Source organism: Astyanax mexicanus, chromosome 21 (genome assembly GCF_023375975.1).
Source record: "Astyanax mexicanus isolate ESR-SI-001 chromosome 21, AstMex3_surface, whole genome shotgun sequence".
NCBI lineage: Eukaryota > Metazoa > Chordata > Actinopteri > Characiformes > Acestrorhamphidae > Astyanax > Astyanax mexicanus.
In genome coordinates, this window is record NC_064428.1 from 1,692,501 (window position 1) to 1,713,989 (window position 21,489).

The following is a 21,489-nucleotide window of genomic DNA, read 5'->3' on the forward strand; positions in this document are numbered from 1 at the left end:
CATTGGCATTAGTCATTCTACTGTAATTTACAGATGGCAAAAGTCTGCAAGCTTCACACATTTGGGAAAAAAACATATGACATGTATGATCTAAAAAGTTGAACCACTGTTTTTTTAATATGACAATTTGTATAAGAATGATACCTAGCAGTGATTCTACAGAAATGCACATTTACGCACTACAGCTTTTTCCACTTATTTTTTAAATGGCCCACAAACCAAAAGCCAAGTAGCCTTGTACTATCAGTTTTTCACCTTCAGCTGAATGTCATAGGTGCCCAGATTACAAGAACTGCTTAGTTACATAAGAGGCCCTGCTATGGATTTCAGTGTGGACTGATATTGTGTTACCTAAAGGTCAGTAATTAAGCCTTTTTACGATATATTGCCTACTGTGATACTCTAATAAATTGTTGATAACAAACCACTTTTTTGATGATTTAAATACACTGCAAGGATTTATAATACTTTCAGTGTTTTTAAACAAATTCAGTTTTAGTTGTGATTATCAAAGTGTGTGAGATTTAAAAAATAATGATGCAAAAAGACAATTACTAATTTTGAATCACCTTTTCACCAAGTTTCACCTTTAAGTTTCAATATTTTTAGCAAAACTTAAGATTAGTCAAGTTTTGTGTATCATCGAAAGGCCTTGCCATTTTTGTCCTTTTTATTTTTATATACAATTTAAATCTGGTAGTTGTTCATAACATTAAATCAACATTCTATAATAAGTAAACCTATACAAATGCTCCAAAAAGACGACTTCTATTAAAAGTTTTATTAAAAGTTTTTTTTCTACTCCTTCAAGTTTTCTGTCCAAAGCTGACCATTTTCTGAAATCATGTTTTCTCTAATTAATGTTGCTTTAAAATTTGCTAGTAGTTAGCTTAGTTTGGTTGCTAGGACACAGTTAGCACACGGTATTATAAATGCTACAGCATTAGCAACTGAGCTCATTATGAAGTGCCAACTCCAACACATTTAAATATGGAACAGATTTGTTCCAGAAGCTCTGTGCACAAGCTAGGAGGATATAGTTGGCACAGGGAACGGATGCTGGTGACATAACAGACACATTTACCGTTCATGTGCTCAAATCATTCCCTAAAATTAAATAAAACTCAAATAATCAAACGGCAATGAATTAGTTATATGCTTTATAGTTTTCTTTGCCTTGAACTGGAACTAGAGTGTGTAACGGTAAATATACTGTAGAGTGGAATTATGATCAATATCTGAAGAGTTCATTTCCTCAAGCAACCTGATGAAGCTTTAGGAGTTTTGTAAAGGGGAATGGAGTAAAATTACAGTGTCTAGATAAATACAGCTCTGGAAAAAATAAGGGCACACTTAAAAATGATGGGTTTCTTTGATTTTACCATATTGAAAACCTCTGGAATATAATCAAGAGGAAGATGGATGATCACAAGTCATCAAACCAAACTGAACTGCTTGATTTTTTGCACCAGCAAGACATAAAGTTATCCAAGAGCAGTGTAGACTGGTGGAGGAGAACATGCCAAGATGCAGAAAAATGTGATTATTCCATCAAATATAGATTTTTGACATCGTTTTCTTTACATTATTTGAGGTCTGAAAGTACTTCATCTTTTTTTAATGCTGCCATTTTGCCTTTTCTGCAAATAAATGCTTTAAATTACAATTTTTTTATTAATTTGGGAAATTTTTTGTCTGTAGTTTATAGAATAAAACAACAATGTTCATTTTACTTTAAACTATGTCCATATGTATTAGGGGTGTCACGATCTCGATATTTTATCGAAATCGAATCGAAATGAGGTCACGATCTCGAGTATCGAAGTCAAAAAGAGGATCGACGATCCCTCCCGCGCGCGCTACGCAAATAGCGCAGCGCGCTACGCAAATGGCGCGGCACCAACACAGCGCATCCTATTCATAGAGATAGCCACTGCATGAGCGCAGTCGGCGGGAGTGTGATCACTGTTTTTATCTGTCCAACGGGGGAGGGGGGCGGGGGTTGGGCGCGCAGGTTTTGTATCTGTATCTAACGGAGGGGTGGGTGCGCGCAGGTGAGAGCGTGTGAACTCGCTGAAATGCGTGTGTCAGTGTGACTTGAGAACACTGACTATAGATCACAGTGAGGTGGATTAAAAATCTTAAACTTATAATTGACTACACCTGTTGCTTTCCATTGAATTAAAAAAACATCTTTCTCTCAGATAAAGTAAACACAAGCGTGTTTCTGACTAAAATAAAAGCTTTTCAGGAGAGATATAAGTTATGTGTAAATATTTATAAGACAATACCCACATCACTTATCTAACCAGCCTGTACTGATTTCTGCCCCCCAATAATGCTTTCAATAACCTCTTGTAACCCCTGGGAGCCAGGGGTTACACTCTAATAGCCTTTAATAGTCTTCAGTAGACTTTAAAAGACTTACCTGGCGGCCGTGGTGTGTCCACTAAACTCCGTAGTTATAAACATCCTGAGGTTAGCAGCGCGCTAACTGACCTGTTTATAATGTAATCCGAGCAGTGCCTCCGTGTCGGCTGTTCTAACCTGCTGCTGTTAGCTGCTTGGGCTGAAAGATGAACTGTAGTGAGCTGTATTATCCGGTTAGTGGGGTTAAAACCTTTATTTGTTTACAGAAACAGTAAAAACGGACTGGCTGAGCTCTGTAACCCGTGGCTGGGCTGTACTGAAGTAGTGACTGAGTGAAGAGAGCGGGGTGCTGCTGCTGCTAGTGGTTGGATGAAGAACTGCAGCTTCATGTAATGAGCAGTTTCACCAGCCATCCACACACAGCTCTGATAAACTGCTTGTTTTAATAGTGCACACTGTTGCTACCAAAAAAAGTCACTAGATGGCATTACCATATATATCTTAATAAATAATAATAATAATATTTATAATATTTATAATAATAATAATAAATATATTATTTAAATTTTATGAGGCATAAAATAATAACAAGAAAAAAAAACAAGAAAATCGAGAATCGAATCGAATCGTGACCCTCAAATCGAAAATGAAATCGAATCGAGGATTTAGAGAATCGTGACACCCCTAATATGTATACTGTATATTTTCACACATACTAAACAGTACTTCATGTTTTAGACTATAATTTTATGAACAAAATATGAAAAAATATATATAATATATATATAATATATATAAAATATATAAATTAGATTGTTGTGAAAAAGTTGAGTCATTGTTTTTTCTGGTCTTTTCTAGGGCGCCATGGTGGAGAAACGAATTCTGGCTCGTGTTCACAGTAGATTCATTGTTACCCTGGCCTACGCCTTCCAGACCAAGACAGAACTTTGCCTGGTCATGACCATCATGAATGGAGGAGACCTAAGGTTGGCAACTTCACATTCAATGTTTAGATTTTTAGTCATCCAGACTATGAAGGAACACATATAGAACCATATGGTAACTTAAAAGTGTTAAACCAAAATACCCGTAAAGCTTTTAGGTGCTCGTATCTAGGATTAAGCTGTTAACTTGTAACCCTTGGCCTTCCATTCCTTGGGCAGTCCTGATGAGAGCCAATTTCATCATGATGTTTTTAATGGTCTTTGCGACTGTACTTATACAGGATACTTTCAAAGTTGTTGAAATTTTTCAAAATTGACTGATCTTCATTTCTTAAAGTATTTTTTTCTTTATTTAGTTAAGTTGTTCTTGCCATAATATGGATTAAAACATTGCTCAAATAGAGCTATTCATTGTATATGTCAACTCTACCTCTTCACAACTTTCAACTGATCCTCTCAAACACATTAAGTCATTAACTCTTGACAAGACACAGCTGTTAACAGGAGACTACATCATAAAGCTGAGCAAAGCTGTTATCTAAGCAAGAGGTTCTACTTTGAAGAATCTAAAATTTTAAACATATTCTATTTTGTAAAACACATTTATTTACTAAATTTTCCTATGTGTTTTTTCTTCACAGTTCGGATGAATTTAATATTAAACTACAATGTAGGACATTTTTAAATAATGGAAAAACTCTCAATTTCTATGTATATATTAAAAATAATGACTGATATGTACACTCATCTACCGTATTCCCATTTCAGATATATTATTTCAAACAACTAATTCACTGTTGATTTGACCTGCACTCATTTACTTGTTGTTTCCTATTCATCCACCATTACTCCCATTCACTTCTATTCCTTTTCACCTGTACCCAATCTCAAATTCCAATCTTCACTTTGTCCAACCATGTGTAAACATGCAGCCATCAAACTGCATGCTCTTATTCGGGCACAGGTCCACAAATTCTAATCCGCATCCAATACTATTAAATACCTATTCACTTCAATTCATTTGCACACATGCCCAAGCCATTGAGTTTCATTTGCCCAACAGCCACAAAACTGCATGTGCTCAAACGGTTCTAATTCACAACCATACTGATCTGCATTCAGATCTGCATTGAGACTCTGATTGCTCTCTTGTTCTCACTGTCTTTGCAGGTATCACATCTATAACGTAGATGAGAATAATCCAGGCTTTGACGAGACGAGGGCATGATATTACTCTGCTCAGATCATTCAAGGCCTGGAGCACCTTCATCAGAAGAGAATCATCTACAGGGATCTCAAGCCAGAGAACGTTCTTCTGGACAATGAAGGTGAAAGTTACTGTTAGAACTGTTACTGTTAGATGCTGGCCGGTTTGTGGAGGTGTGAAGTTTTAGCATGTTCTTTGCCGTGCACTTCAACGACATACACACAGTAATGACGGGTAGAGTACACAGCACAGAAGTACTTCGTAAAACACAGACATACAACTCACAATATCACCAAAGCAAAAGATTTCTCTTGTTAGCTACCAGTACAATCTCTTGACGTTTGTTTGACTTTGTGCTGATGTTTGTTCTTAGGTAACGTGCGTATCTCTGACCTTGGCTTGGCTGTGGAGTTAGCAGACGGCCAAGAGAAGACTAAGGGCTACGCTGGGACTCCAGGTGTGTGGTGGTGGAATATGATTTGTTCTACAACTCTCTCTCTCTCTCTCTCTCTCTCTCTCTCTCTCTCTCACACAGCCTCACTTTGTCTGTACAACAAAGGCTAATTCTTTATTGGTTGTTTGCTGATCCAAGCATGACTTAACTTGTGTTTTACTGATAATTCTGCCTTAAAACTGAATACCATGTCATAAAACCAAACAGTGCTTTAATGTAAAAGGTGAACTGACAAAAGTGTCAAAAACTATTTCAAATAAAATTTGGTGCTGTTTTCTTAAAGGTGCTTTTAGTAAGGCAACAATAGTAAGAATAGTTATTCCAAATCACATTGTTAGCAAGACAATTGAGGTAAATAATGCAAAATGCTGAAAATTCCGGTTTGTTTAAAGATCACTCTCATCTTTCACGGGAAAACAGAAATGGATAAAAATGTTTTTAGTGCATTTTGGAATCAAACTCCAACAAACAACCTTACATCATTCATTACTAAAGTGCCTTCATAAATGGAGAAATACAATTAAATTCATTTAAATAAAATTTAAAAAATGGATAAAATCAAAATGTAACTACCAAAACTTTGCCATATGTTTGCTTTATGAAACTCTTAAACAAGTCTTTTTTAGGGAGTATACTTTCAAAAAAGAAGTGGGATAGTATATATTATAGTATATAACTAGTAAACTATTAGCCTGGCTATCTAATACCTGGGCTTGTGGATTTATTTCCCTGTCTGGTCACTGTCTGTGAGGTGTTGATGCTGATTCTGCAGGAAGAGATTAATGGATGGCTGTAAACTAGTTGTATACTAAAGGTTTATACCACGTAATATTGTCTCTGATTGGCATTAAAAAGTCTTATTTTGAATTTACCCATGGCTGCAAATACTCTGGCATATCTGACATTTGCTGTGTGATTTCAGGGTTTATGGCCCCAGAGCTGCTGAAAGGAGAGGAGTACGACTACTCTGTAGATTACTTCACGCTTGGGGTCACTCTTTATGAGTTCATTGCTGCCAAAGGCCCCTTCAGGACCCGAGGAGAGAAGGTAACTCTTCACCACACTTCAGTACTGATTATTAGAGACGCATTTAATTAGTTCTGCTCTAAAATGAGTGTGAATAAAATGTGAGATTCAGGGTAGCTTTCTAGGTTAAGTAAAGCTAAGCTAAGTAAACAAAACTACTAAAATATAAAAGAATAAAAAAGTCAAACGAGTGCTAGATGTTTATCTACACAGATTTCTCTCCTGAAAACTGTTTGTGTGAGTAAAGTGCTTCCGCTTGTTTACAGTAAGCTTAGGATTTATGAATTTCTCCAGCACTAAGATTAGAGCATTAGCATTTGCGGCTAACTGGGGCGGCAGAGCTAGCATGGTTAGCGGGAAATGCTAATGCGACTCCAGTAGTGCTAGCCGGGGTTAGCAGCAGGCTACAGGCCGATAATACTCACCTCTGAACGGGAAAATAGTGGTTAGTGGCTAATGCTAATGCTACTCCAGTCTTAGTGCTGGAGAAAATTCACGACAACTCCTGTATAATGCTGTACTTCAGCAGAGTGGCTTTACTGCTCCTTACAACCTGACTGATAAAATTCATAAGGTGCACTGATGATTTTGGGGGAAATTAAAGGATTTTAAGGGTGCCTTATAGTGCGAAAAATAGTTTGGACACACCTTAAATTTAGCTTTTTATTATTATAATACTAAACGTCACTCAAACTATAAAGAAAAACATATTAGATACAAACCAGAATATGTTTTATATTTAAGATTCTTCAAAGTAGCACTTCATGCTTAGATGACAGCTTTGCACTGCTTGAGAGTTATTTTCATGAGAGAGCATTATTACCCTTCCTCTCCCTCCATGTCACTAAGTGTGATGATAGCTTGTGTGGGTATCTGTTAGCTAACATAACAGACCTGACAGTGCCCTTGTGTCTGCAGTAGTTCCTAGAGAAGTGGCTGGTTGCCCTCATAGCACACGCTAGCCTTCATCCTCCCTGCATACTTTATGGTGGTATAAAGTGATAAGGGATTACCTAAATAGATAGGGGAACTGGAAATTATTAATGTTACAACTAATAAATTATACATTAAATAAATAAATTAAACGCTGTGTGAAATTTCAATAAATGTAAACAAAAACACAATGCAATGATTTTCAAATCTCATAGACCCTTATTTCATATGTATTTAATAGAATACATATCAGATGTTGAAAATAAGACATATTACTTTATTTTTCACACTATAAGGCACACTTCATTGATTATAAGACGCACTTTCAATACATGTCTATTTTCTGGTCTATTTTCATTATAAGGCGCATTTTTTTGGGACACTAGTAACCAGTAACTAGTGGTAGGAACAGGGGTGTTGCCATGTTTTCTTTCTAAATTCAGCCAGACCTGTAAAGCTAAGCTAAGTAAACAAAGCTGTAATTCTTTAAAAAATCAGACGAGTCAGACAAGTCAAACGAGCACTCCTAAAAACTGTTTATTTGGGTGAGTAAAGTGCTTCCGTTTATGTACAGTAAGCTTAGATTTCCAGATTTACACTAAAACTGGGACATTTGCATTAACGGCTAACCGCTAGTGGTTAGTTGCTAATGCCACCCGACACCCGAGTTACACTGAGGAACCCTGAGTGTTTTGGTAAGCCAGAGCAATATTAGCTGGCAGTTCGTTATACATATCTTTTTTAACACGTTAAACACACAGACTACAGTACAATATACTCACCTCTGAATGTCCATAGAGCTAGCGCTTAGCACAGTTAATGGCTAATGCTACTGCTGCTCCAGCATGGCTAGCTGTGGTTAGCAGCAGGCCACAGGCCGATAATAGTCACCTCTGGACAGCCAAAGAGCTAGCGCTTAGCAAGGTTAGTGGCTAATGCTAATAATGCTGGAGAACTAAACTGAAACTCTTTTATAACGCTGTACTTCAGTGGAGTGGCTTAACTGCTCCTTACAACCTGACTGGTAAAATTCATCAGAGGTTCAACAATCTGCGAAAATGTTCTGCAATGTTCTGAATCATTGAGTCAAATTTGCACACGATTTGGCAAACCGATTCACTCAGAGAGTCATCTCTACACTCAACACTTTGTGTAAGTTCCTCAAAGAATCCAAACACAACACAGATCACATAATTGGCAAAATATCAGCAGATCTTAAAGTTTAAATGTTTCAGATTTTTTTGATGTGGTTTTGTTTTAGTATCAGTATTGAAATATTTAGGCAGGTATCATATCAAATGTCAGAATTTTGTTCTATGTTTTACTCTGATTAAAATGTGAGTCTGTGAGAATTGCAAATCACTACATTGTTTCTTGTAGGGTTTTTTTTGGATAACCTTTTGGCCAGCAGTGGGGCCCCCTGATCCCTGGGGCCCCAAGCAATTGCGTGGTTTGCGTGGTGGTAAAATCCACCCCTGTCGATAGCAATAGACCCACCCAGCCAACTTAAGGCAAAAATGGTTTTGGATTTGTATTAATTCTTGACTTCTTTCTTGCACAGGTGGAGAACAAAGAGGTGAAGAAGCGCATCCTGAATGAACCAGTAGCTTACACAGAGAAGTTCAGTGAGAACGCCAAGTCCGTATGTGAGGGCTTACTAGCCAAGGAGGTAGACAAAAGACTGGGCTTCAAGAATGGCAGTTGTGATGAGCTGCGTGCCCACCCGTTCTTCAGCAGTCTCAACTGGAGGAAGCTTGATGCAGGTATGGAAACACAGCTGTTGTGAGTGTTGAGTTGAGTGAATGAAAAGAGGTGTGTCCAAAATTTTAATTGGTACTGTAGATTCTAATTATTGACTCACAATGTCCTTCAGAATGTTGTAATCACTTGACATAAATAAAAGTATTAGTAGTCATAATAATAATAATTCATTTTGAACTTTCATATGAGATTTTAAAATGTTTTTGTATGATTCTTATTATAGTTGGTTATGTATTATTGTCATGTTACAAGCATTACTTCCCTCTAGACATTTGTAAAATGGAAAACTTATGTTGTGCCAAATTCTTTGGGAAGCTTGGAAAGGCCCACATCTGTATACTTTGTGAGGTTTTATCTCGTGAGTGAGGTTAAACACCGGCCAACAGTTTATTATATAATATTAACTCCTATCATAATATTACATTTATATGTGGGTTTGGTGGATGGTGTATTTATCAATTCAGGAGTCTAATTTAAGTATAATTTGTTACCTTTGTCTCATAGGAATTCTGACACCTCCATTCATACCTGATTCGAAGACCGTTTATGCCAAGGACCTTGACGACGTGGGTGCCTTCTCCACTGTGAAAGGGGTCATGCTGGAAGACCCAGACAAAGAGTTTTTTGATGAGTTCTCCTCTGGGAATATCCCCATACCCTGGCAGGAAGAGATGATCGAGACGGGCATCTTCGGAGAGCTGAACGTGTGGGGTCCTGGAGGCACAGTGCCCAATGACCTGCGGCGCGAGTCCATCCTGGAGCAGCCAAAGTCCTCCACCTGTAGCATATCATAAACCATCAACCTCTCCATGCTGAAAGAACTTTCCCTCCCTTTTCCTTCAGCGTATACTCGCTGTGGTGGTTTAATGTCCAGTATGAGAGTAAAGAAGTTATTATTATTTTTTTTACATCATCATAAAAATAAAAGACTTCATACATGTTTTTAAAAATATTAATGTCAAGAAAGAGAGTCAGGGCAGAGCAGTATTTGTGAATATTGCAGTATTAGTGAATATATACTGTATGTATCCTTTTTTTCTGCAGGGTTGAACCACCAGTGAGCTTTCCCGCTCTCTGCTTTGGAATTAATTCTTAGGCTGAAGCTTTTTAAACTTTTTAATGGAACGTTGAGAGACTTTTATTAAACCTTCGTTTCATTGCTCTTCATCAAACTGAACATCCACGGATAGAAAGGGATCAAAGAAGGGAATTCTGCATCCTTTCCTTATTGTACCTGTTCATGCATTTTACCTTTAGAGCTGAACCTGGTCTGTGTTGATGAGTGATGCTTCTTGGTTTGAATAGTGACATCAAATGCATTGCTGTCTTTTTGCTCTGTATGTTTTTTTATGTTTACATTTTGATCTCATGTACTTCTAATTCTCAAAGAACGTTAGTCAAAATTAGATGATTAATCTAGATTAATCTCTTGGTTCAACATTAAAGAAGTAACTTAAAAAAGTTACTTTTATGAGTTCAATTGATGCCATTTGAGATTTATCACAGCTAGGGATGCACCGAAATTAATGTGGCTGAAACCCAACAAAATAGTTAATTTTTCCAATTTTGTTTTCATTCATTTTGCCATTTGTTCAGCAGAATGCAAACTGACATTCTTGGGTCATTCTCTGACATTTTTTAAAATGCTACCACAGATCTGACATATTTGCTTAATTTACAATAAACACATCACTCCACGCTTGTTGTGATTAGATTGTGTCATCAAAAACATCAATGTTCGATATACATCTTTCCCAAAATTATTATTCAGTGCATCCCTAATCAAAACTGGTTAGACATAACTGGCTAGGACTGGAACTATAACTATAATTTGTAGCCTTTGGTAGATTCTGATTGTCTGTTCTTGATACACCATGTGACTGGTATTTTTGAGTTTATTGGAGCTGGAGAAATGGAAAAATTCATTAGCTCTGAAAGGTTGTGTGAAGATTTTTAACAACGAAGGCAAAGGCATTTACTAAATATAGAGGACATGCTTTTGCTTCCTCATAGAGTTAAGCATTGGTATGCTGAGTGGCCATGCTGAGATAAGCTTCTACCTGCAGCGTTAGGCCATATTTCTATCATATTTTTTTAAACAGAATAGTTTCAATATTTTTCCTTCATTTTTATTTGTTTATTTGTTATGTATTCCAGTTTTCTACCCAATTTTATTCATATCTAATTCAATTTGGCCTTTGTGTTCAAACAACCCTAATACTGATACAGGAACCCAGAGCTCTAACCACTGAGCCACCACTGCCCCATCACACAATGCTACTAAGCTAGCAAGCTAGCTTTCTCCAAATCACATGTAACATCACACAGTGTGAGAGCAAAGCCAATTGTGCTCTCTATGGCTCCCAACCTGTGCCACTCATATGAGAGGTGACTGATTGTTACATAACATTATTTTAGATTCAGTAAAGAATACCCAATTTTTTTTTAAAACACTGATAACTGGATATTTTGTTTTTGACAACAATCATTTTTAAATTGTCATTCTGTAAAAAGCTGTAAATGTCTATTTATTGTGCAAATAATTTAAAAATAAAATATCTTTTTAATGTTTTAATGTACTAGGTATTCATTCATGTTTATTTCAAATAAATATTTTGCCAAAAATCTTGTTATTTGGTCTTGTGACTTTGAAGTCCTCAACATTCCAAACCATTTACTACTGAATTAAGCCATTTTAGCCTAAAAATGTATGTATGCATGTTATATATTTACTGCAACTTGTTTTGCAGGTATAATCAAATTGTAAAGACTTGATGTTGTTGCAGTAATGCAAAAAATATATATATTTTGTCATTTTGAAACATTCTATTGGTCAGGCATCCTGACATTTTGACACACCTATAGCCTTCCAAATTCACATTAGTCACAAAAGATATAAGACTGGAAAGTTTTCAAAAAGATGTAAATACTTTAAAAAGCAGTTTGAATCAGTTTTTTAAATATTTTAATTTAAATTTAATTTAACAATTTAAATTAATAATCATAGTTTTTCAATGACCCAAGTCCCAAAAACATCAGACAATCAGACACAATTAGTTCCTGTTAAATCACTGCTATCCGCTAGAGGGAGCCCGCGATTCAGTCGTTTATGAATGATGTTGAATTAAGCTAAACGGCTCAAAACTCTAATTAAAATAATAATTAAATAATGAATAAATAATAATTAACTCCCTGTACGGAATATTTATTTAGATTTAGAAAATAAATATAGTTATTTTGCTTTAATGGCAAAGAAATCATACCTGTTTATTTTAGTTTTTTCTGCAGAAAGTGATTTTGGACAACAGTAGATTACTAGCATTGCTGCTACTGTGCGCTGACTGGCCTTCTGGACTTGTTGGTGAACTGATGCTGGAGTTACAGGCAGAGCACTGAGTTTAAAAAGCTTATAACTTGATATTAGGGAGGTTTAATATAGTTGCTGTCCAATAAAAACAAGTATCTACAAAACAGTATATTCCCAGGAGAAAGATAAAACCTTTTTATATATAAAAAATAATTTTAGAGATTTTCTAAAGGTCAATTCTTTAAGAAATTCATTCATTAAGAATCACATTGTGACACTGTGGGATACAGTGTGTCAAAATTATGCAGCTAGTATACTTGTTTTACATTTGACGAAGACAATATTCAAAAAGTAAAACTGTCTCTCTCAAAACCGAGTTTTATACATTTTTAAGCTTTCTAACTTCAAAAAGTATCAAAACAAGTTTTAACCCCTTTATGACATAAATTATTTTTTGGGGGGAGAAAAACATTACATCACTGCTTGAGAGACTTTTTCTTTGGAAAGTTTATTTTTAAGACATTTTTTAGATTTTAATAATAAGCTGATTATTTGAATCCCCACTGGTTTATCAGGATGGCCCTAGCAAAAATGATCCAAATAATGCTACCGCCCAAAGGCAACAAATGAAAAAAAAATTTTTTTTCAAAAAATATGTTTTAAAAAGCTTACCACAAGAATGTAAGAATATAGTAAGACTGTAAACAGTCAAATATACTTCTTCGCATATTATTGCATACATATATATATATATATATATATATATATATATATATATATATATATGTATGTCTATTTTGAAGAATTCAAACATTATGTTTTTCTTATAGAATATTCAAATAATTAAAAGACACTAAATATAATCAATGTGATTAAAGAATTTTAATAAAGTGTATTATTCTTTTTCTTTTTTTGTTGTTTGTCTTATCTCTGTTTTTTCCTTCTGGTATGGGTATGTACTTTTGGTTGTTAACCTGACAACAGTCTGTACATCTGTACCTCTTGTTACTGCTTGATGACTATATGATGAATATTGTGGCGTCTGTGTGTGTGTGCCTGTCTCTGTGTGTCTGTGTGTGTGTATGTGTGCGGTGTGCCCTAGCCTACGTAGTTGGCCCCTCCCCCGTTTCCTAGGTTATGGGGAGGGGCTATGCAGATGGGTGCCGGCGAGGGCATTTACCATGGAGTAGGGAGGGAGAAGGTCTGGGGACCTGGCTGTGTGTTGTGTTGTGTAGAGAGTTGGGTTTCGCTCTCCTAGCCTTGTTAAAGGCTGTAAGCGAGTGGCAAGCCGGTTCAATAAAGAGCTTTGAGTACTTGTCATGAGTCTCACGGGTCCTCCTTCCTCTTCCACGCCACATTTGGTGTCAGAAGCGGCCCTGCTGGATGATATGGAGGAGCTGGCAGGGGAAATCGAACGGCTGAAGAGGATAACGGCGGACCAGCGGACGAGAGGCAAGACTCGCCAGCGGAGCGGACCCAGAACTGACGGCGCCAGCAGGCTGTCCGAAGGTCGAGCCCGCGGAGCGGATGGCGCGAGGACGGCGGCACCGGCTCACGGAGTGGACGGCGCGATGACGTCAGCGCCGGCTCGCGGAGCGGATGGCGTGGAGACGGCGGCGCTGGCTCCCAGAAAGGACGGCGCGCTGACGGCGAGCTTGACGGCTCATCCCCGCCTGGCATGCTATGACGGCAGCGCTGACTGGACGGCCTTCGAAGTTCAGCTGGAGATCGTGGCGGGCCGTGCGGGCTGGACGGATGCTGAGACGGCGGCCAACCTCTGTCTGGCGCTGCAGGGAGACGCACTGAGGGTGCTGATCGAGCTCCCCGCGGAGTGCCGCTGCGAGCTGTCTGACTTGACACGGGCGCTGAGAACCCGCTTCAGCCGCCAACCTTCCGAGGCGGCCGCCAAAATGCTAGTGGCGGACCGGCGCCGGCAGCGGGGAGAGACTTTGGGCGTGCTGGCATCTGAGATGGCTCTGCTAACCCGCCAAGCTTATCCGGCATTCCCGCGAGCGGCTCAGAGAAGTCTCGCGCTGGATAATTTCCTGCGCGCCCTGGAGCCAGGCGAGCTGCGCAAACATGTGAGACTGGCCGACCCGCAGACCCTGGAGGCCGCGGTGGAGGTGGCTGAGCGGTCCGAACTCATCCTGTCCAGCCATCCGGGACCGTGGGGGGCGTCGCCCGGAGCCCATGATCCACCGAGATGGAGGCGGAGCCGGCCTGATGCGCAACTGGAGTGCTGGCATTGCGGGGGGCGTGGCCACAAGCGAGCGCAGTGCGGCCGGTCGGGGAAACGGAGCTGGGACCACCAAGTGAGGGTTACGGTGGCCCCAGGGATTCTAGGATTACCCTCGGGACCTGATCACGGAGCTGTCGGACCCGGCGGCTATTTTCTGAAGTGCACGCTGAATGGAGTAACGGTGGACGCGCTGGTGGACACGGGCTCGTCAGTCTCGCTGATAAAGCCTGAGCTCGCGATGGATGTGGCAGGCGAGTTTGGGATGGACTGCAGCCGGCGCATCGCTCTCTCTTCGGCCACCGGAGATCCTATCGCTCTCCTGGGATTAACGGAGCTGACTGTTGATGTTGGCAAGGGCCCCTTTCGGCAGGAGTTCTGGTTTGGGCACATCAACGACCCGTGCATTCTGGGCAAGGACCTGCTCGCACGCGTTGGAGCCGTTATTGACTGTGCACGGGGCTCGGTGCTGGTGACTGGACTCCCCGTAGAGAAATGCGACGAGTGCGGGGTAAGTGAACCTGGGGGTGGCAATGTGTGTGATTCGGTGCACGTTACGGTCGAGGGTCCGTTAGATGAGGGGTTAATTATCGATCCGATTGAAGAGATGCTGGAGCGCAGTTGTGTGGGCTTATCAGAGCCCCAACAACTGCGCTTACGCGACCTGATTGAGCGTTTTCGCGCTAGCTTCGCTGTGTCTGAGCGCGAGTGTACTAGGACTAGCCTCGCGTTTCATTCTATAAACACAGGCGACGCCCAGCCCATCAGGCTGAGACCGCACCGTCTGGCATTTGCGAAACGCGTGGCGGCTGAGCAGTTAGTCCGTGATATGGCGAGTGCGGGCGTTATTGAGCCTTCGAGCAGCCCGTGGTCGGCCCCGGTGGTCCTTGCAAAAAAGAAGGACGGGAATTGGCGTTTTTGTGTTGATTATCGCCGACTTAACGCCGTCACGAAGCTCGACTCTTATCCGCTTCCCAGGATCGACGATACGCTAGATCAGCTGTCAGGCTCAGCCTGGTTCAGCTCGCTAGATTTGAGGAGCGGGTATTGGCTGAAGGTTGGTGCCCCTGGCTGAAGGGGATAGGGAGAAAACCGCTTTCTCGCTTGGCTCGGCTCTATGGCATTTCACGGTGCTCCCGTTTGGGTTGTGTAACTCGCCGGCTACTTTCGAGCGTCTTATGGAGCGCGTGTTAAGCGGGATCCCGCGTTCGTGCTGCGTTGTTTACCTGGATGACGTCATGGCGCACGGGACCGACTTCGACTCCGCGCTCTCTCACCTCGAGGTGGTGCTCGGCGCGATTCAGGCGGCTAACCTGAAGCTCAACCCGGCGAAGTGTAACTTGCTGAGGCAGCGCGTGAATTTTCTGGGCCATGTAGTGAGCGGTGCTGGTGTGGAAACCGACCCTAAAAAGACGGAGGCGGTCCGTGACTGGCCTGTCCCACGTAACGCGAAAATGGTTCGTAGTTTTGTGGGGCTCGCGTCGTATTACAGGCGGTTTATCAGGGGGTTCGCGGACGTGGCGGCACCGCTTCACAATTTAACTAGACCGGGTGTGACATTCCGTTGGTCTGACGAGGCGGAGCGAGCGTTCGGGGAGCTAAAAAGCCGTCTATGCAATGCTCCCGTTCTTGCGTATCCGAATATGTCGGAGAGCTTCATTGTGGATACGGATGCGAGCGACCGTGGCCTCGGAGCGGTTCTATCGCAGGTTCAGGATGGCTCAGAGCGCGTAATAGCTTACTATAGTCGCCGCCTGGACAAGGCGGAGCGTAACTATTGCGTGACGCGCCGGGAGCTACTCGCGGTGGTCGAGGGCCTTAAGCATTTCCGACCGTATGTGTATGGGGTCCCGTTTCTGCTGCGCACCAACCACGCCTCGCTTCAGTGGCTCATGCGTTTCCGCGAGCCCGAGGGCCAGCTCGCACGCTGGATATCTAGGCTTCAGGAGTTTAGCTTCGAGGTTGTGCACCGACCGGGCCGTAGCCATGGTAACGCGGACGCTTTGTCGCGCCGGCCGTGTGTGGCCTTGGACTGTAAGCATTGCGCTCGTGCGGAGGAGAAATCCGCTGAGACTGCTCATTGCGCTGCAGTCTCAGCGGATGTGACCGGCGGTGTAGTGGTGGCGCAGGTGTCCGTGGAACAGATACGAGATGCGCAACGGGCGGATCGCGACTTAATGTGGGCCGTACACGCGCTCGAGGCGAATGTCACGCCGTCGTGGGAGGAGGTGGTGCCGTTGGGTCCGGTCGCTAAAGCGCTGCGCTCCAACTGGGCTAGCTTTAGCCTGTCTGATGGCGTGCTGTGTCATACCTGGGAGGATCCGGCGAACGGGCAGCGCGTGTTTCGGGTGGTGATACCGCGGGCGCTTAGGGATTCGGTCCTACGGGGAGTCCATGGGTCGCCTGGGGCTGGGCACTTTGGCGTTACCAAAACCCTGAAGCGCCTGAGACAGCGTTTCTATTGGCCTGGGTGCAGGGCTGATGTGGAGCTCTTTGTGCACTGCTGTGACGTGTGCGCCGCCAAGAAAGGCCCCGCGAGGGCGCCCCGCGCCCCACTTCACCCCTATCAGTGCGGCGGCCCGATGGAGCGGGTGGCCGTGGATGTGTTGGGCCCCTTCCCGGTGACGGACTCTGGGAACCGCTATGTCTTGGTGGCGATGGATTACTTTACAAAGTGGCCGGAGGCCTACGCGGTGCCGGACCAAGGGGCGGTCACTACTGCTGATGTCCTGGTGCGAGAGTTCTTCTGTAGATTCGGGGTTCCGGAGGAGCTGCATAGCGACCAGGGGAGGAACTTCGAGTCGGAGGTCATGGCGGAGGTCTGCCGCATCTTGGGCATACACAAGACCAGGACGACGCCCCTTCATCCGCAGAGTGACGGGCTGGTGGAGCGGTTTAACCGCACGCTGGCGACGCAGTTGGCCATGGTGTCGAGCAAAGGCCAGCGCGACTGGGACAAACATCTACCGGTCGTGCTGCTGGCCTGCCGCTCGGCCGTGCAGGAGACGACAGGATTTACGCCGGCGCTGCTTATGTTTGGTCGCGAGCTGCGGACGCCGGTGACTTTGGCCTTCGGGGCGCCTCCTGACGGGGGTGAGGTCGCTAAGGACACGCCCACTTTCGTTTCGGACCTTTTGTCCTCACTGGATTTAGCGCACGGGCTCGCGCGCTCGAACCAGTCGGCTGCCGGACAGAAGCAGAAGCGCGCGCTTCGGGGACCCGTTGGAGGCGGGGGCGAGGGTTTGGCTGTACAACCCGCAGCGCAAAAAGGGACTGTGCCCGAAACTCCAGTCGGCCTGGGTGGGTCCGTGCCGGGTGCTCTCCAGACTTGGGGAGGTGGTCTATCGGATCCGGTGGGGCAGACGCACGATGATCGTGCACCGGGACAGGCTGGCCCCATATAGGCCGAAGCTGACGGACACTGGGGACAGCGGTGCGGTGCCCGCCGGCCCTGCACCTGAGCCTGGCCCGAACTCTGGCTCTTCGGAGCCGCTGGCAGGCGGCGCTGTGCCCGGCCCCTCCAGGCTGCCGCGGGTGAGGAGGCCGCCTGCCCGCCTTCGGGACTTTGTCTGTGACTAATTGTAAAAAAAAAAAAAAAAAAAAAACACATGTTTTGTTGTTTATGGGGTTTATGTTGAGTTTGTGGGGTCGCCGGGACGGCTGACCCTTGAGGGGGGGGCTATGTGGCGTCTGTGTGTGTGTGCCTGTCTCTGTGTGTCTGTGTGTGTGTATGTGTGCGGTGTGCCCTAGCCTACGTAGTTGGCCCCTCCCCCGTTTCCTAGGTTATGGGGAGGGGCTATGCAGATGGGTGCCGGCGAGGGCATTTACCATGGAGTAGGGAGGGAGAAGGTCTGGGGACCTGGCTGTGTGTTGTGTTGTGTAGAGAGTTGGGTTTCGCTCTCCTAGCCTTGTTAAAGGCTGTAAGCGAGTGGCAAGCCGGTTCAATAAAGAGCTTTGAGTACTTGTCATGAGTCTCACGGGTCCTCCTTCCTCTTCCACGCCACAATATATATTTTGGAAATAAAATAAAGGCTTATACGATAAAATTTAAATGCTTAATGTTTTAAAAATGTTATGTTTGTTTCTATGTTGAGAAAATAAATACACTGTTGTTCAGTATAACCAGAGCCGTAGAGAGAGAGAGTTGCGACAACGGAAGTTCAAAATCCTTGATGGTCACGTGATTCATGGAGATTTCAGATAGTTCCAGGAAGTTCTTGGTGGGCAATTTGAGCCCATAAACACAGAGACAGAATTGCGATTTTGGGGCACTAATAATAATATATAAATAATCCTCAATTAATTATCTATGTATAATGAAATAATATATATATATATATATATATATATATATATTATTTCATTATACATAGATAATTCATTGAGGATTATTGTGACCATATATTGACTTAGGCTTAAGGCTTATGTTATTCTGTGTGAATCCAATATTGCACTCCATAAGAGAGTTTTTATAGGCTAAATTTGTATGTTAATTAATATTAATTTCATGACACTGTGCAAATGCAGTCGCTACAAGTAAAGTTTTAGGTTCAAAAGAAGATGGAGAAGTTTTGGCTTGCATATATTTAGAGTTTACTGCAAAAATAATTTAATCAAAGGATACAAAGATTTGCAAATATTCTTAAGTCACCACCTGAATATTTCATGCAGAATTATTTGGATTAAGAAAGAGGAACCACATTATTTGCAACAGCTTTATTATTTTTACAACAAACATGAGATGATATATAACTTTAAAGACTGATATCAGAATATAGAGAGGCTACATACAGAAAAACAAAGTACAGAACACATGTAAATCAACTAAAGGAAAATAGTACATTGCACATGTAAATAAACCAAAGAATCAGCACAGATTACATAAAATGGGGTTTACTTGTCTAGTTCGGAAGAATGAACCCTGGGGAATACAAAAGCAGGAAGAGAATAAGAAAATTGAGACATGATTGCATTTAATACATGAAAACAATTAAACATTTTGGAAACATTATCTACATTTTATTATTATTATTATTTAATATAAAATGAAGACATGAAAGATGATTGTATTAAAGTTGTTATATTTTGTATTCATTATTTACTTATTTTATATTTATATAAAACAAACAATAACACACACTTATATTTATTGGGTTTGTTTTTGGCACACTATTACTAGTGCATCTCAGAAAACCTGAATATAATTATTTTTTTTCTATCATAGTTTAATAAAAAAAAATCTGTCAAATTTTATAATCACTACATATAAAGAGACATATCCCAAAACTGTTTTTGTTTTACTTTTCTAAAAGCTCATGAAAAAAACAGAAATAATAAATCCCTAAAATATTTAATTTAAAACTTAAAATATAAATTGTTAGATGTGTCACTGTAAGCATAATTAATACAAAAGATTACTGTTAATTAAACAATATTAAACATTTCTTTTGAGATGCACTACTATTAAACATAACTAATTATGCTATCTTAAATTACACATGCATTGGAAAGTGTTTTTCCCTACTGTTGACAATATAGCCTATATCCTTAATCAAACATATATAATAAAATAAATATTGGTCATATCACCTTAAATCATATCTCTGTTAAATTAGTAGTTACTAAGACAAACAGTAAGATAGCTAGTTAGCGTTAGCTACCTGAGCAATAGGTAGCTATCATTTAGCTAAATTCTGCAGTACTACTTAGTACTTAGTTTCCACAGTAGTCTGTATTTATAAAGCATTTATCTCTTGTTAGTGTTTAAAGTTCTTTCTGAAATGAATAGAGTTAAGCTTTATTTACCTAGCTAGTTAGGTTAGCATGGTCTACCTGGATATATAAGATATTTATTTAGTTAGCTTAGCATGGTCTATTTGGACATACAAGATATTTACAATATTTAGTTAGCTTAGCATGGTGTACCTGGATATATAAGATATTAAGATATTTAATTAGTTAAGCATGGTATATCTGGATATATAGGATATTGATATATTAGATATTAAGATATGTACTTAGTTAGGTTAGCATGGTCTATCTGAATATATAATATATTGATATATTAGATATTTACTTAGTTAGGTCAGCATTGTCTATCTGGATATATAAGATATTAAGATATTTAGGAATTTACAACTAATAGGCTCTCAGTCATTAATGTTAAATGCCAGTAACTGTATTCGCGTTGTCCTGGCATAGATTTACTCCCCTAAATCTGCTTTTTAAGAGGGGGTTAATTCACTAAAATGCTTCAGTGCACATGTTAGTTTGATTCTGATGTCCTGATAAAACACAATCAGATTATTTAAGCGTACTAACCTGTAAAAGTGGACCACACATGGTGTATCCTGCTCCAGCTTCACTGTGCTGATAGTATTTGCTGCTAACTTCCGGGAACTATTGACAGGCTCCACGGTCCGCCATTGCTGTAAAAAACTGGTCGATTGGAGTGAACGGAGTTGACGCAACTCTCTCTCTCTATGGCTCTGAGTATAACTAACACTAACTAACGTTATTTATATAACTACAGCTTCGTGTATGAACCCATTCATTTTTGGTCTCACTCTGGAGCGCCCCCTGGAGGCCAGACGAACCCCCTCTGAGAGAATGGCGGTTCGGGATTGGGCGAACGCCTTTTGACGGCGCCCAATCAAAAGTCGCTAAATTTTTTAAACCCTTTCCAGCGCAGATACAAATGTAACAGTCAGTAGGAGTCGTTAGGACGACGGGGTTCGGGTGGTTGTGTGTGTTTCTGTATTTTTGTGACGGGTATGAGGAGAAATGGGCGAGGAGTCCGCAGTTAAAGTGTGTGTTAGGGTTCGACCCCTTATAAAACGGTAAGAGAGATATTTATTTTATATATATTTATATAGCTCTATTGTGTACAGGTACTTATATTTTCACTTCAACCTTTCCCTCTCTGCCACCGGTACAATACGTTACATTAACTAGCTAGCTTAGCTAACTAACTATTAATGTTCGTAACCGTTAACCTATAGGTTAGCTAATTAAGTAGCTTAACTCGCTAGCTAAGCTAGTATTATTAGTAAACCTATGTCATTTAAAGCAGAAAAGGTTTTTGGTACCCTGCTGTCAGTTAAAATATTTGTGCTAAGCGTTAGCCAGTAACGTTAGCTTCTTTCAAATTAAAAAGTGAAGTGCCAACGCAAGCTAACGTTAGCTTACTTTTACTTTATCTAGGTTATCTACCTAACTAGCTACTTTAACTAGTTAGTTCGGGTTAACGTT

The 21,489-nt window shown here is 41.2% G+C and overlaps 2 protein-coding genes across 9 annotated transcripts in view; both read left to right on the forward strand.

Moving 5' to 3' along the window:
* The first annotated feature begins 3,204 nt into the window (after nucleotides 1-3,204).
* LOC125785707 (rhodopsin kinase GRK1-like) lies at nucleotides 3,205-11,266 on the forward strand. The gene is given in 6 exon segments (XM_049469775.1): nucleotides 3,205-3,356; nucleotides 4,485-4,642; nucleotides 4,895-4,978; nucleotides 5,898-6,022; nucleotides 8,496-8,697; nucleotides 9,200-11,266. Coding segments are annotated over 6 exon segments (981 nt in total). The 5' UTR covers nucleotides 3,205-3,234; the 3' UTR covers nucleotides 9,490-11,266.
* Nucleotides 11,267-20,930: 9,664 nt separating this feature from the next.
* LOC125785700 (centromere-associated protein E-like) overlaps nucleotides 20,931-21,489 on the forward strand; it is a 143,603-nt gene continuing 143,044 nt past the window's right edge. For all 8 annotated transcript variants that reach the window (XM_049469752.1, XM_049469757.1, XM_049469753.1 and 5 more), the window contains exon 1: nucleotides 20,931-21,077. In XM_049469752.1, coding sequence (XP_049325709.1) covers nucleotides 21,022-21,077 — 56 coding nt within the window. In that variant the 5' untranslated portion in view covers nucleotides 20,931-21,021. The remainder of the gene's footprint in view (nucleotides 21,078-21,489) is intronic.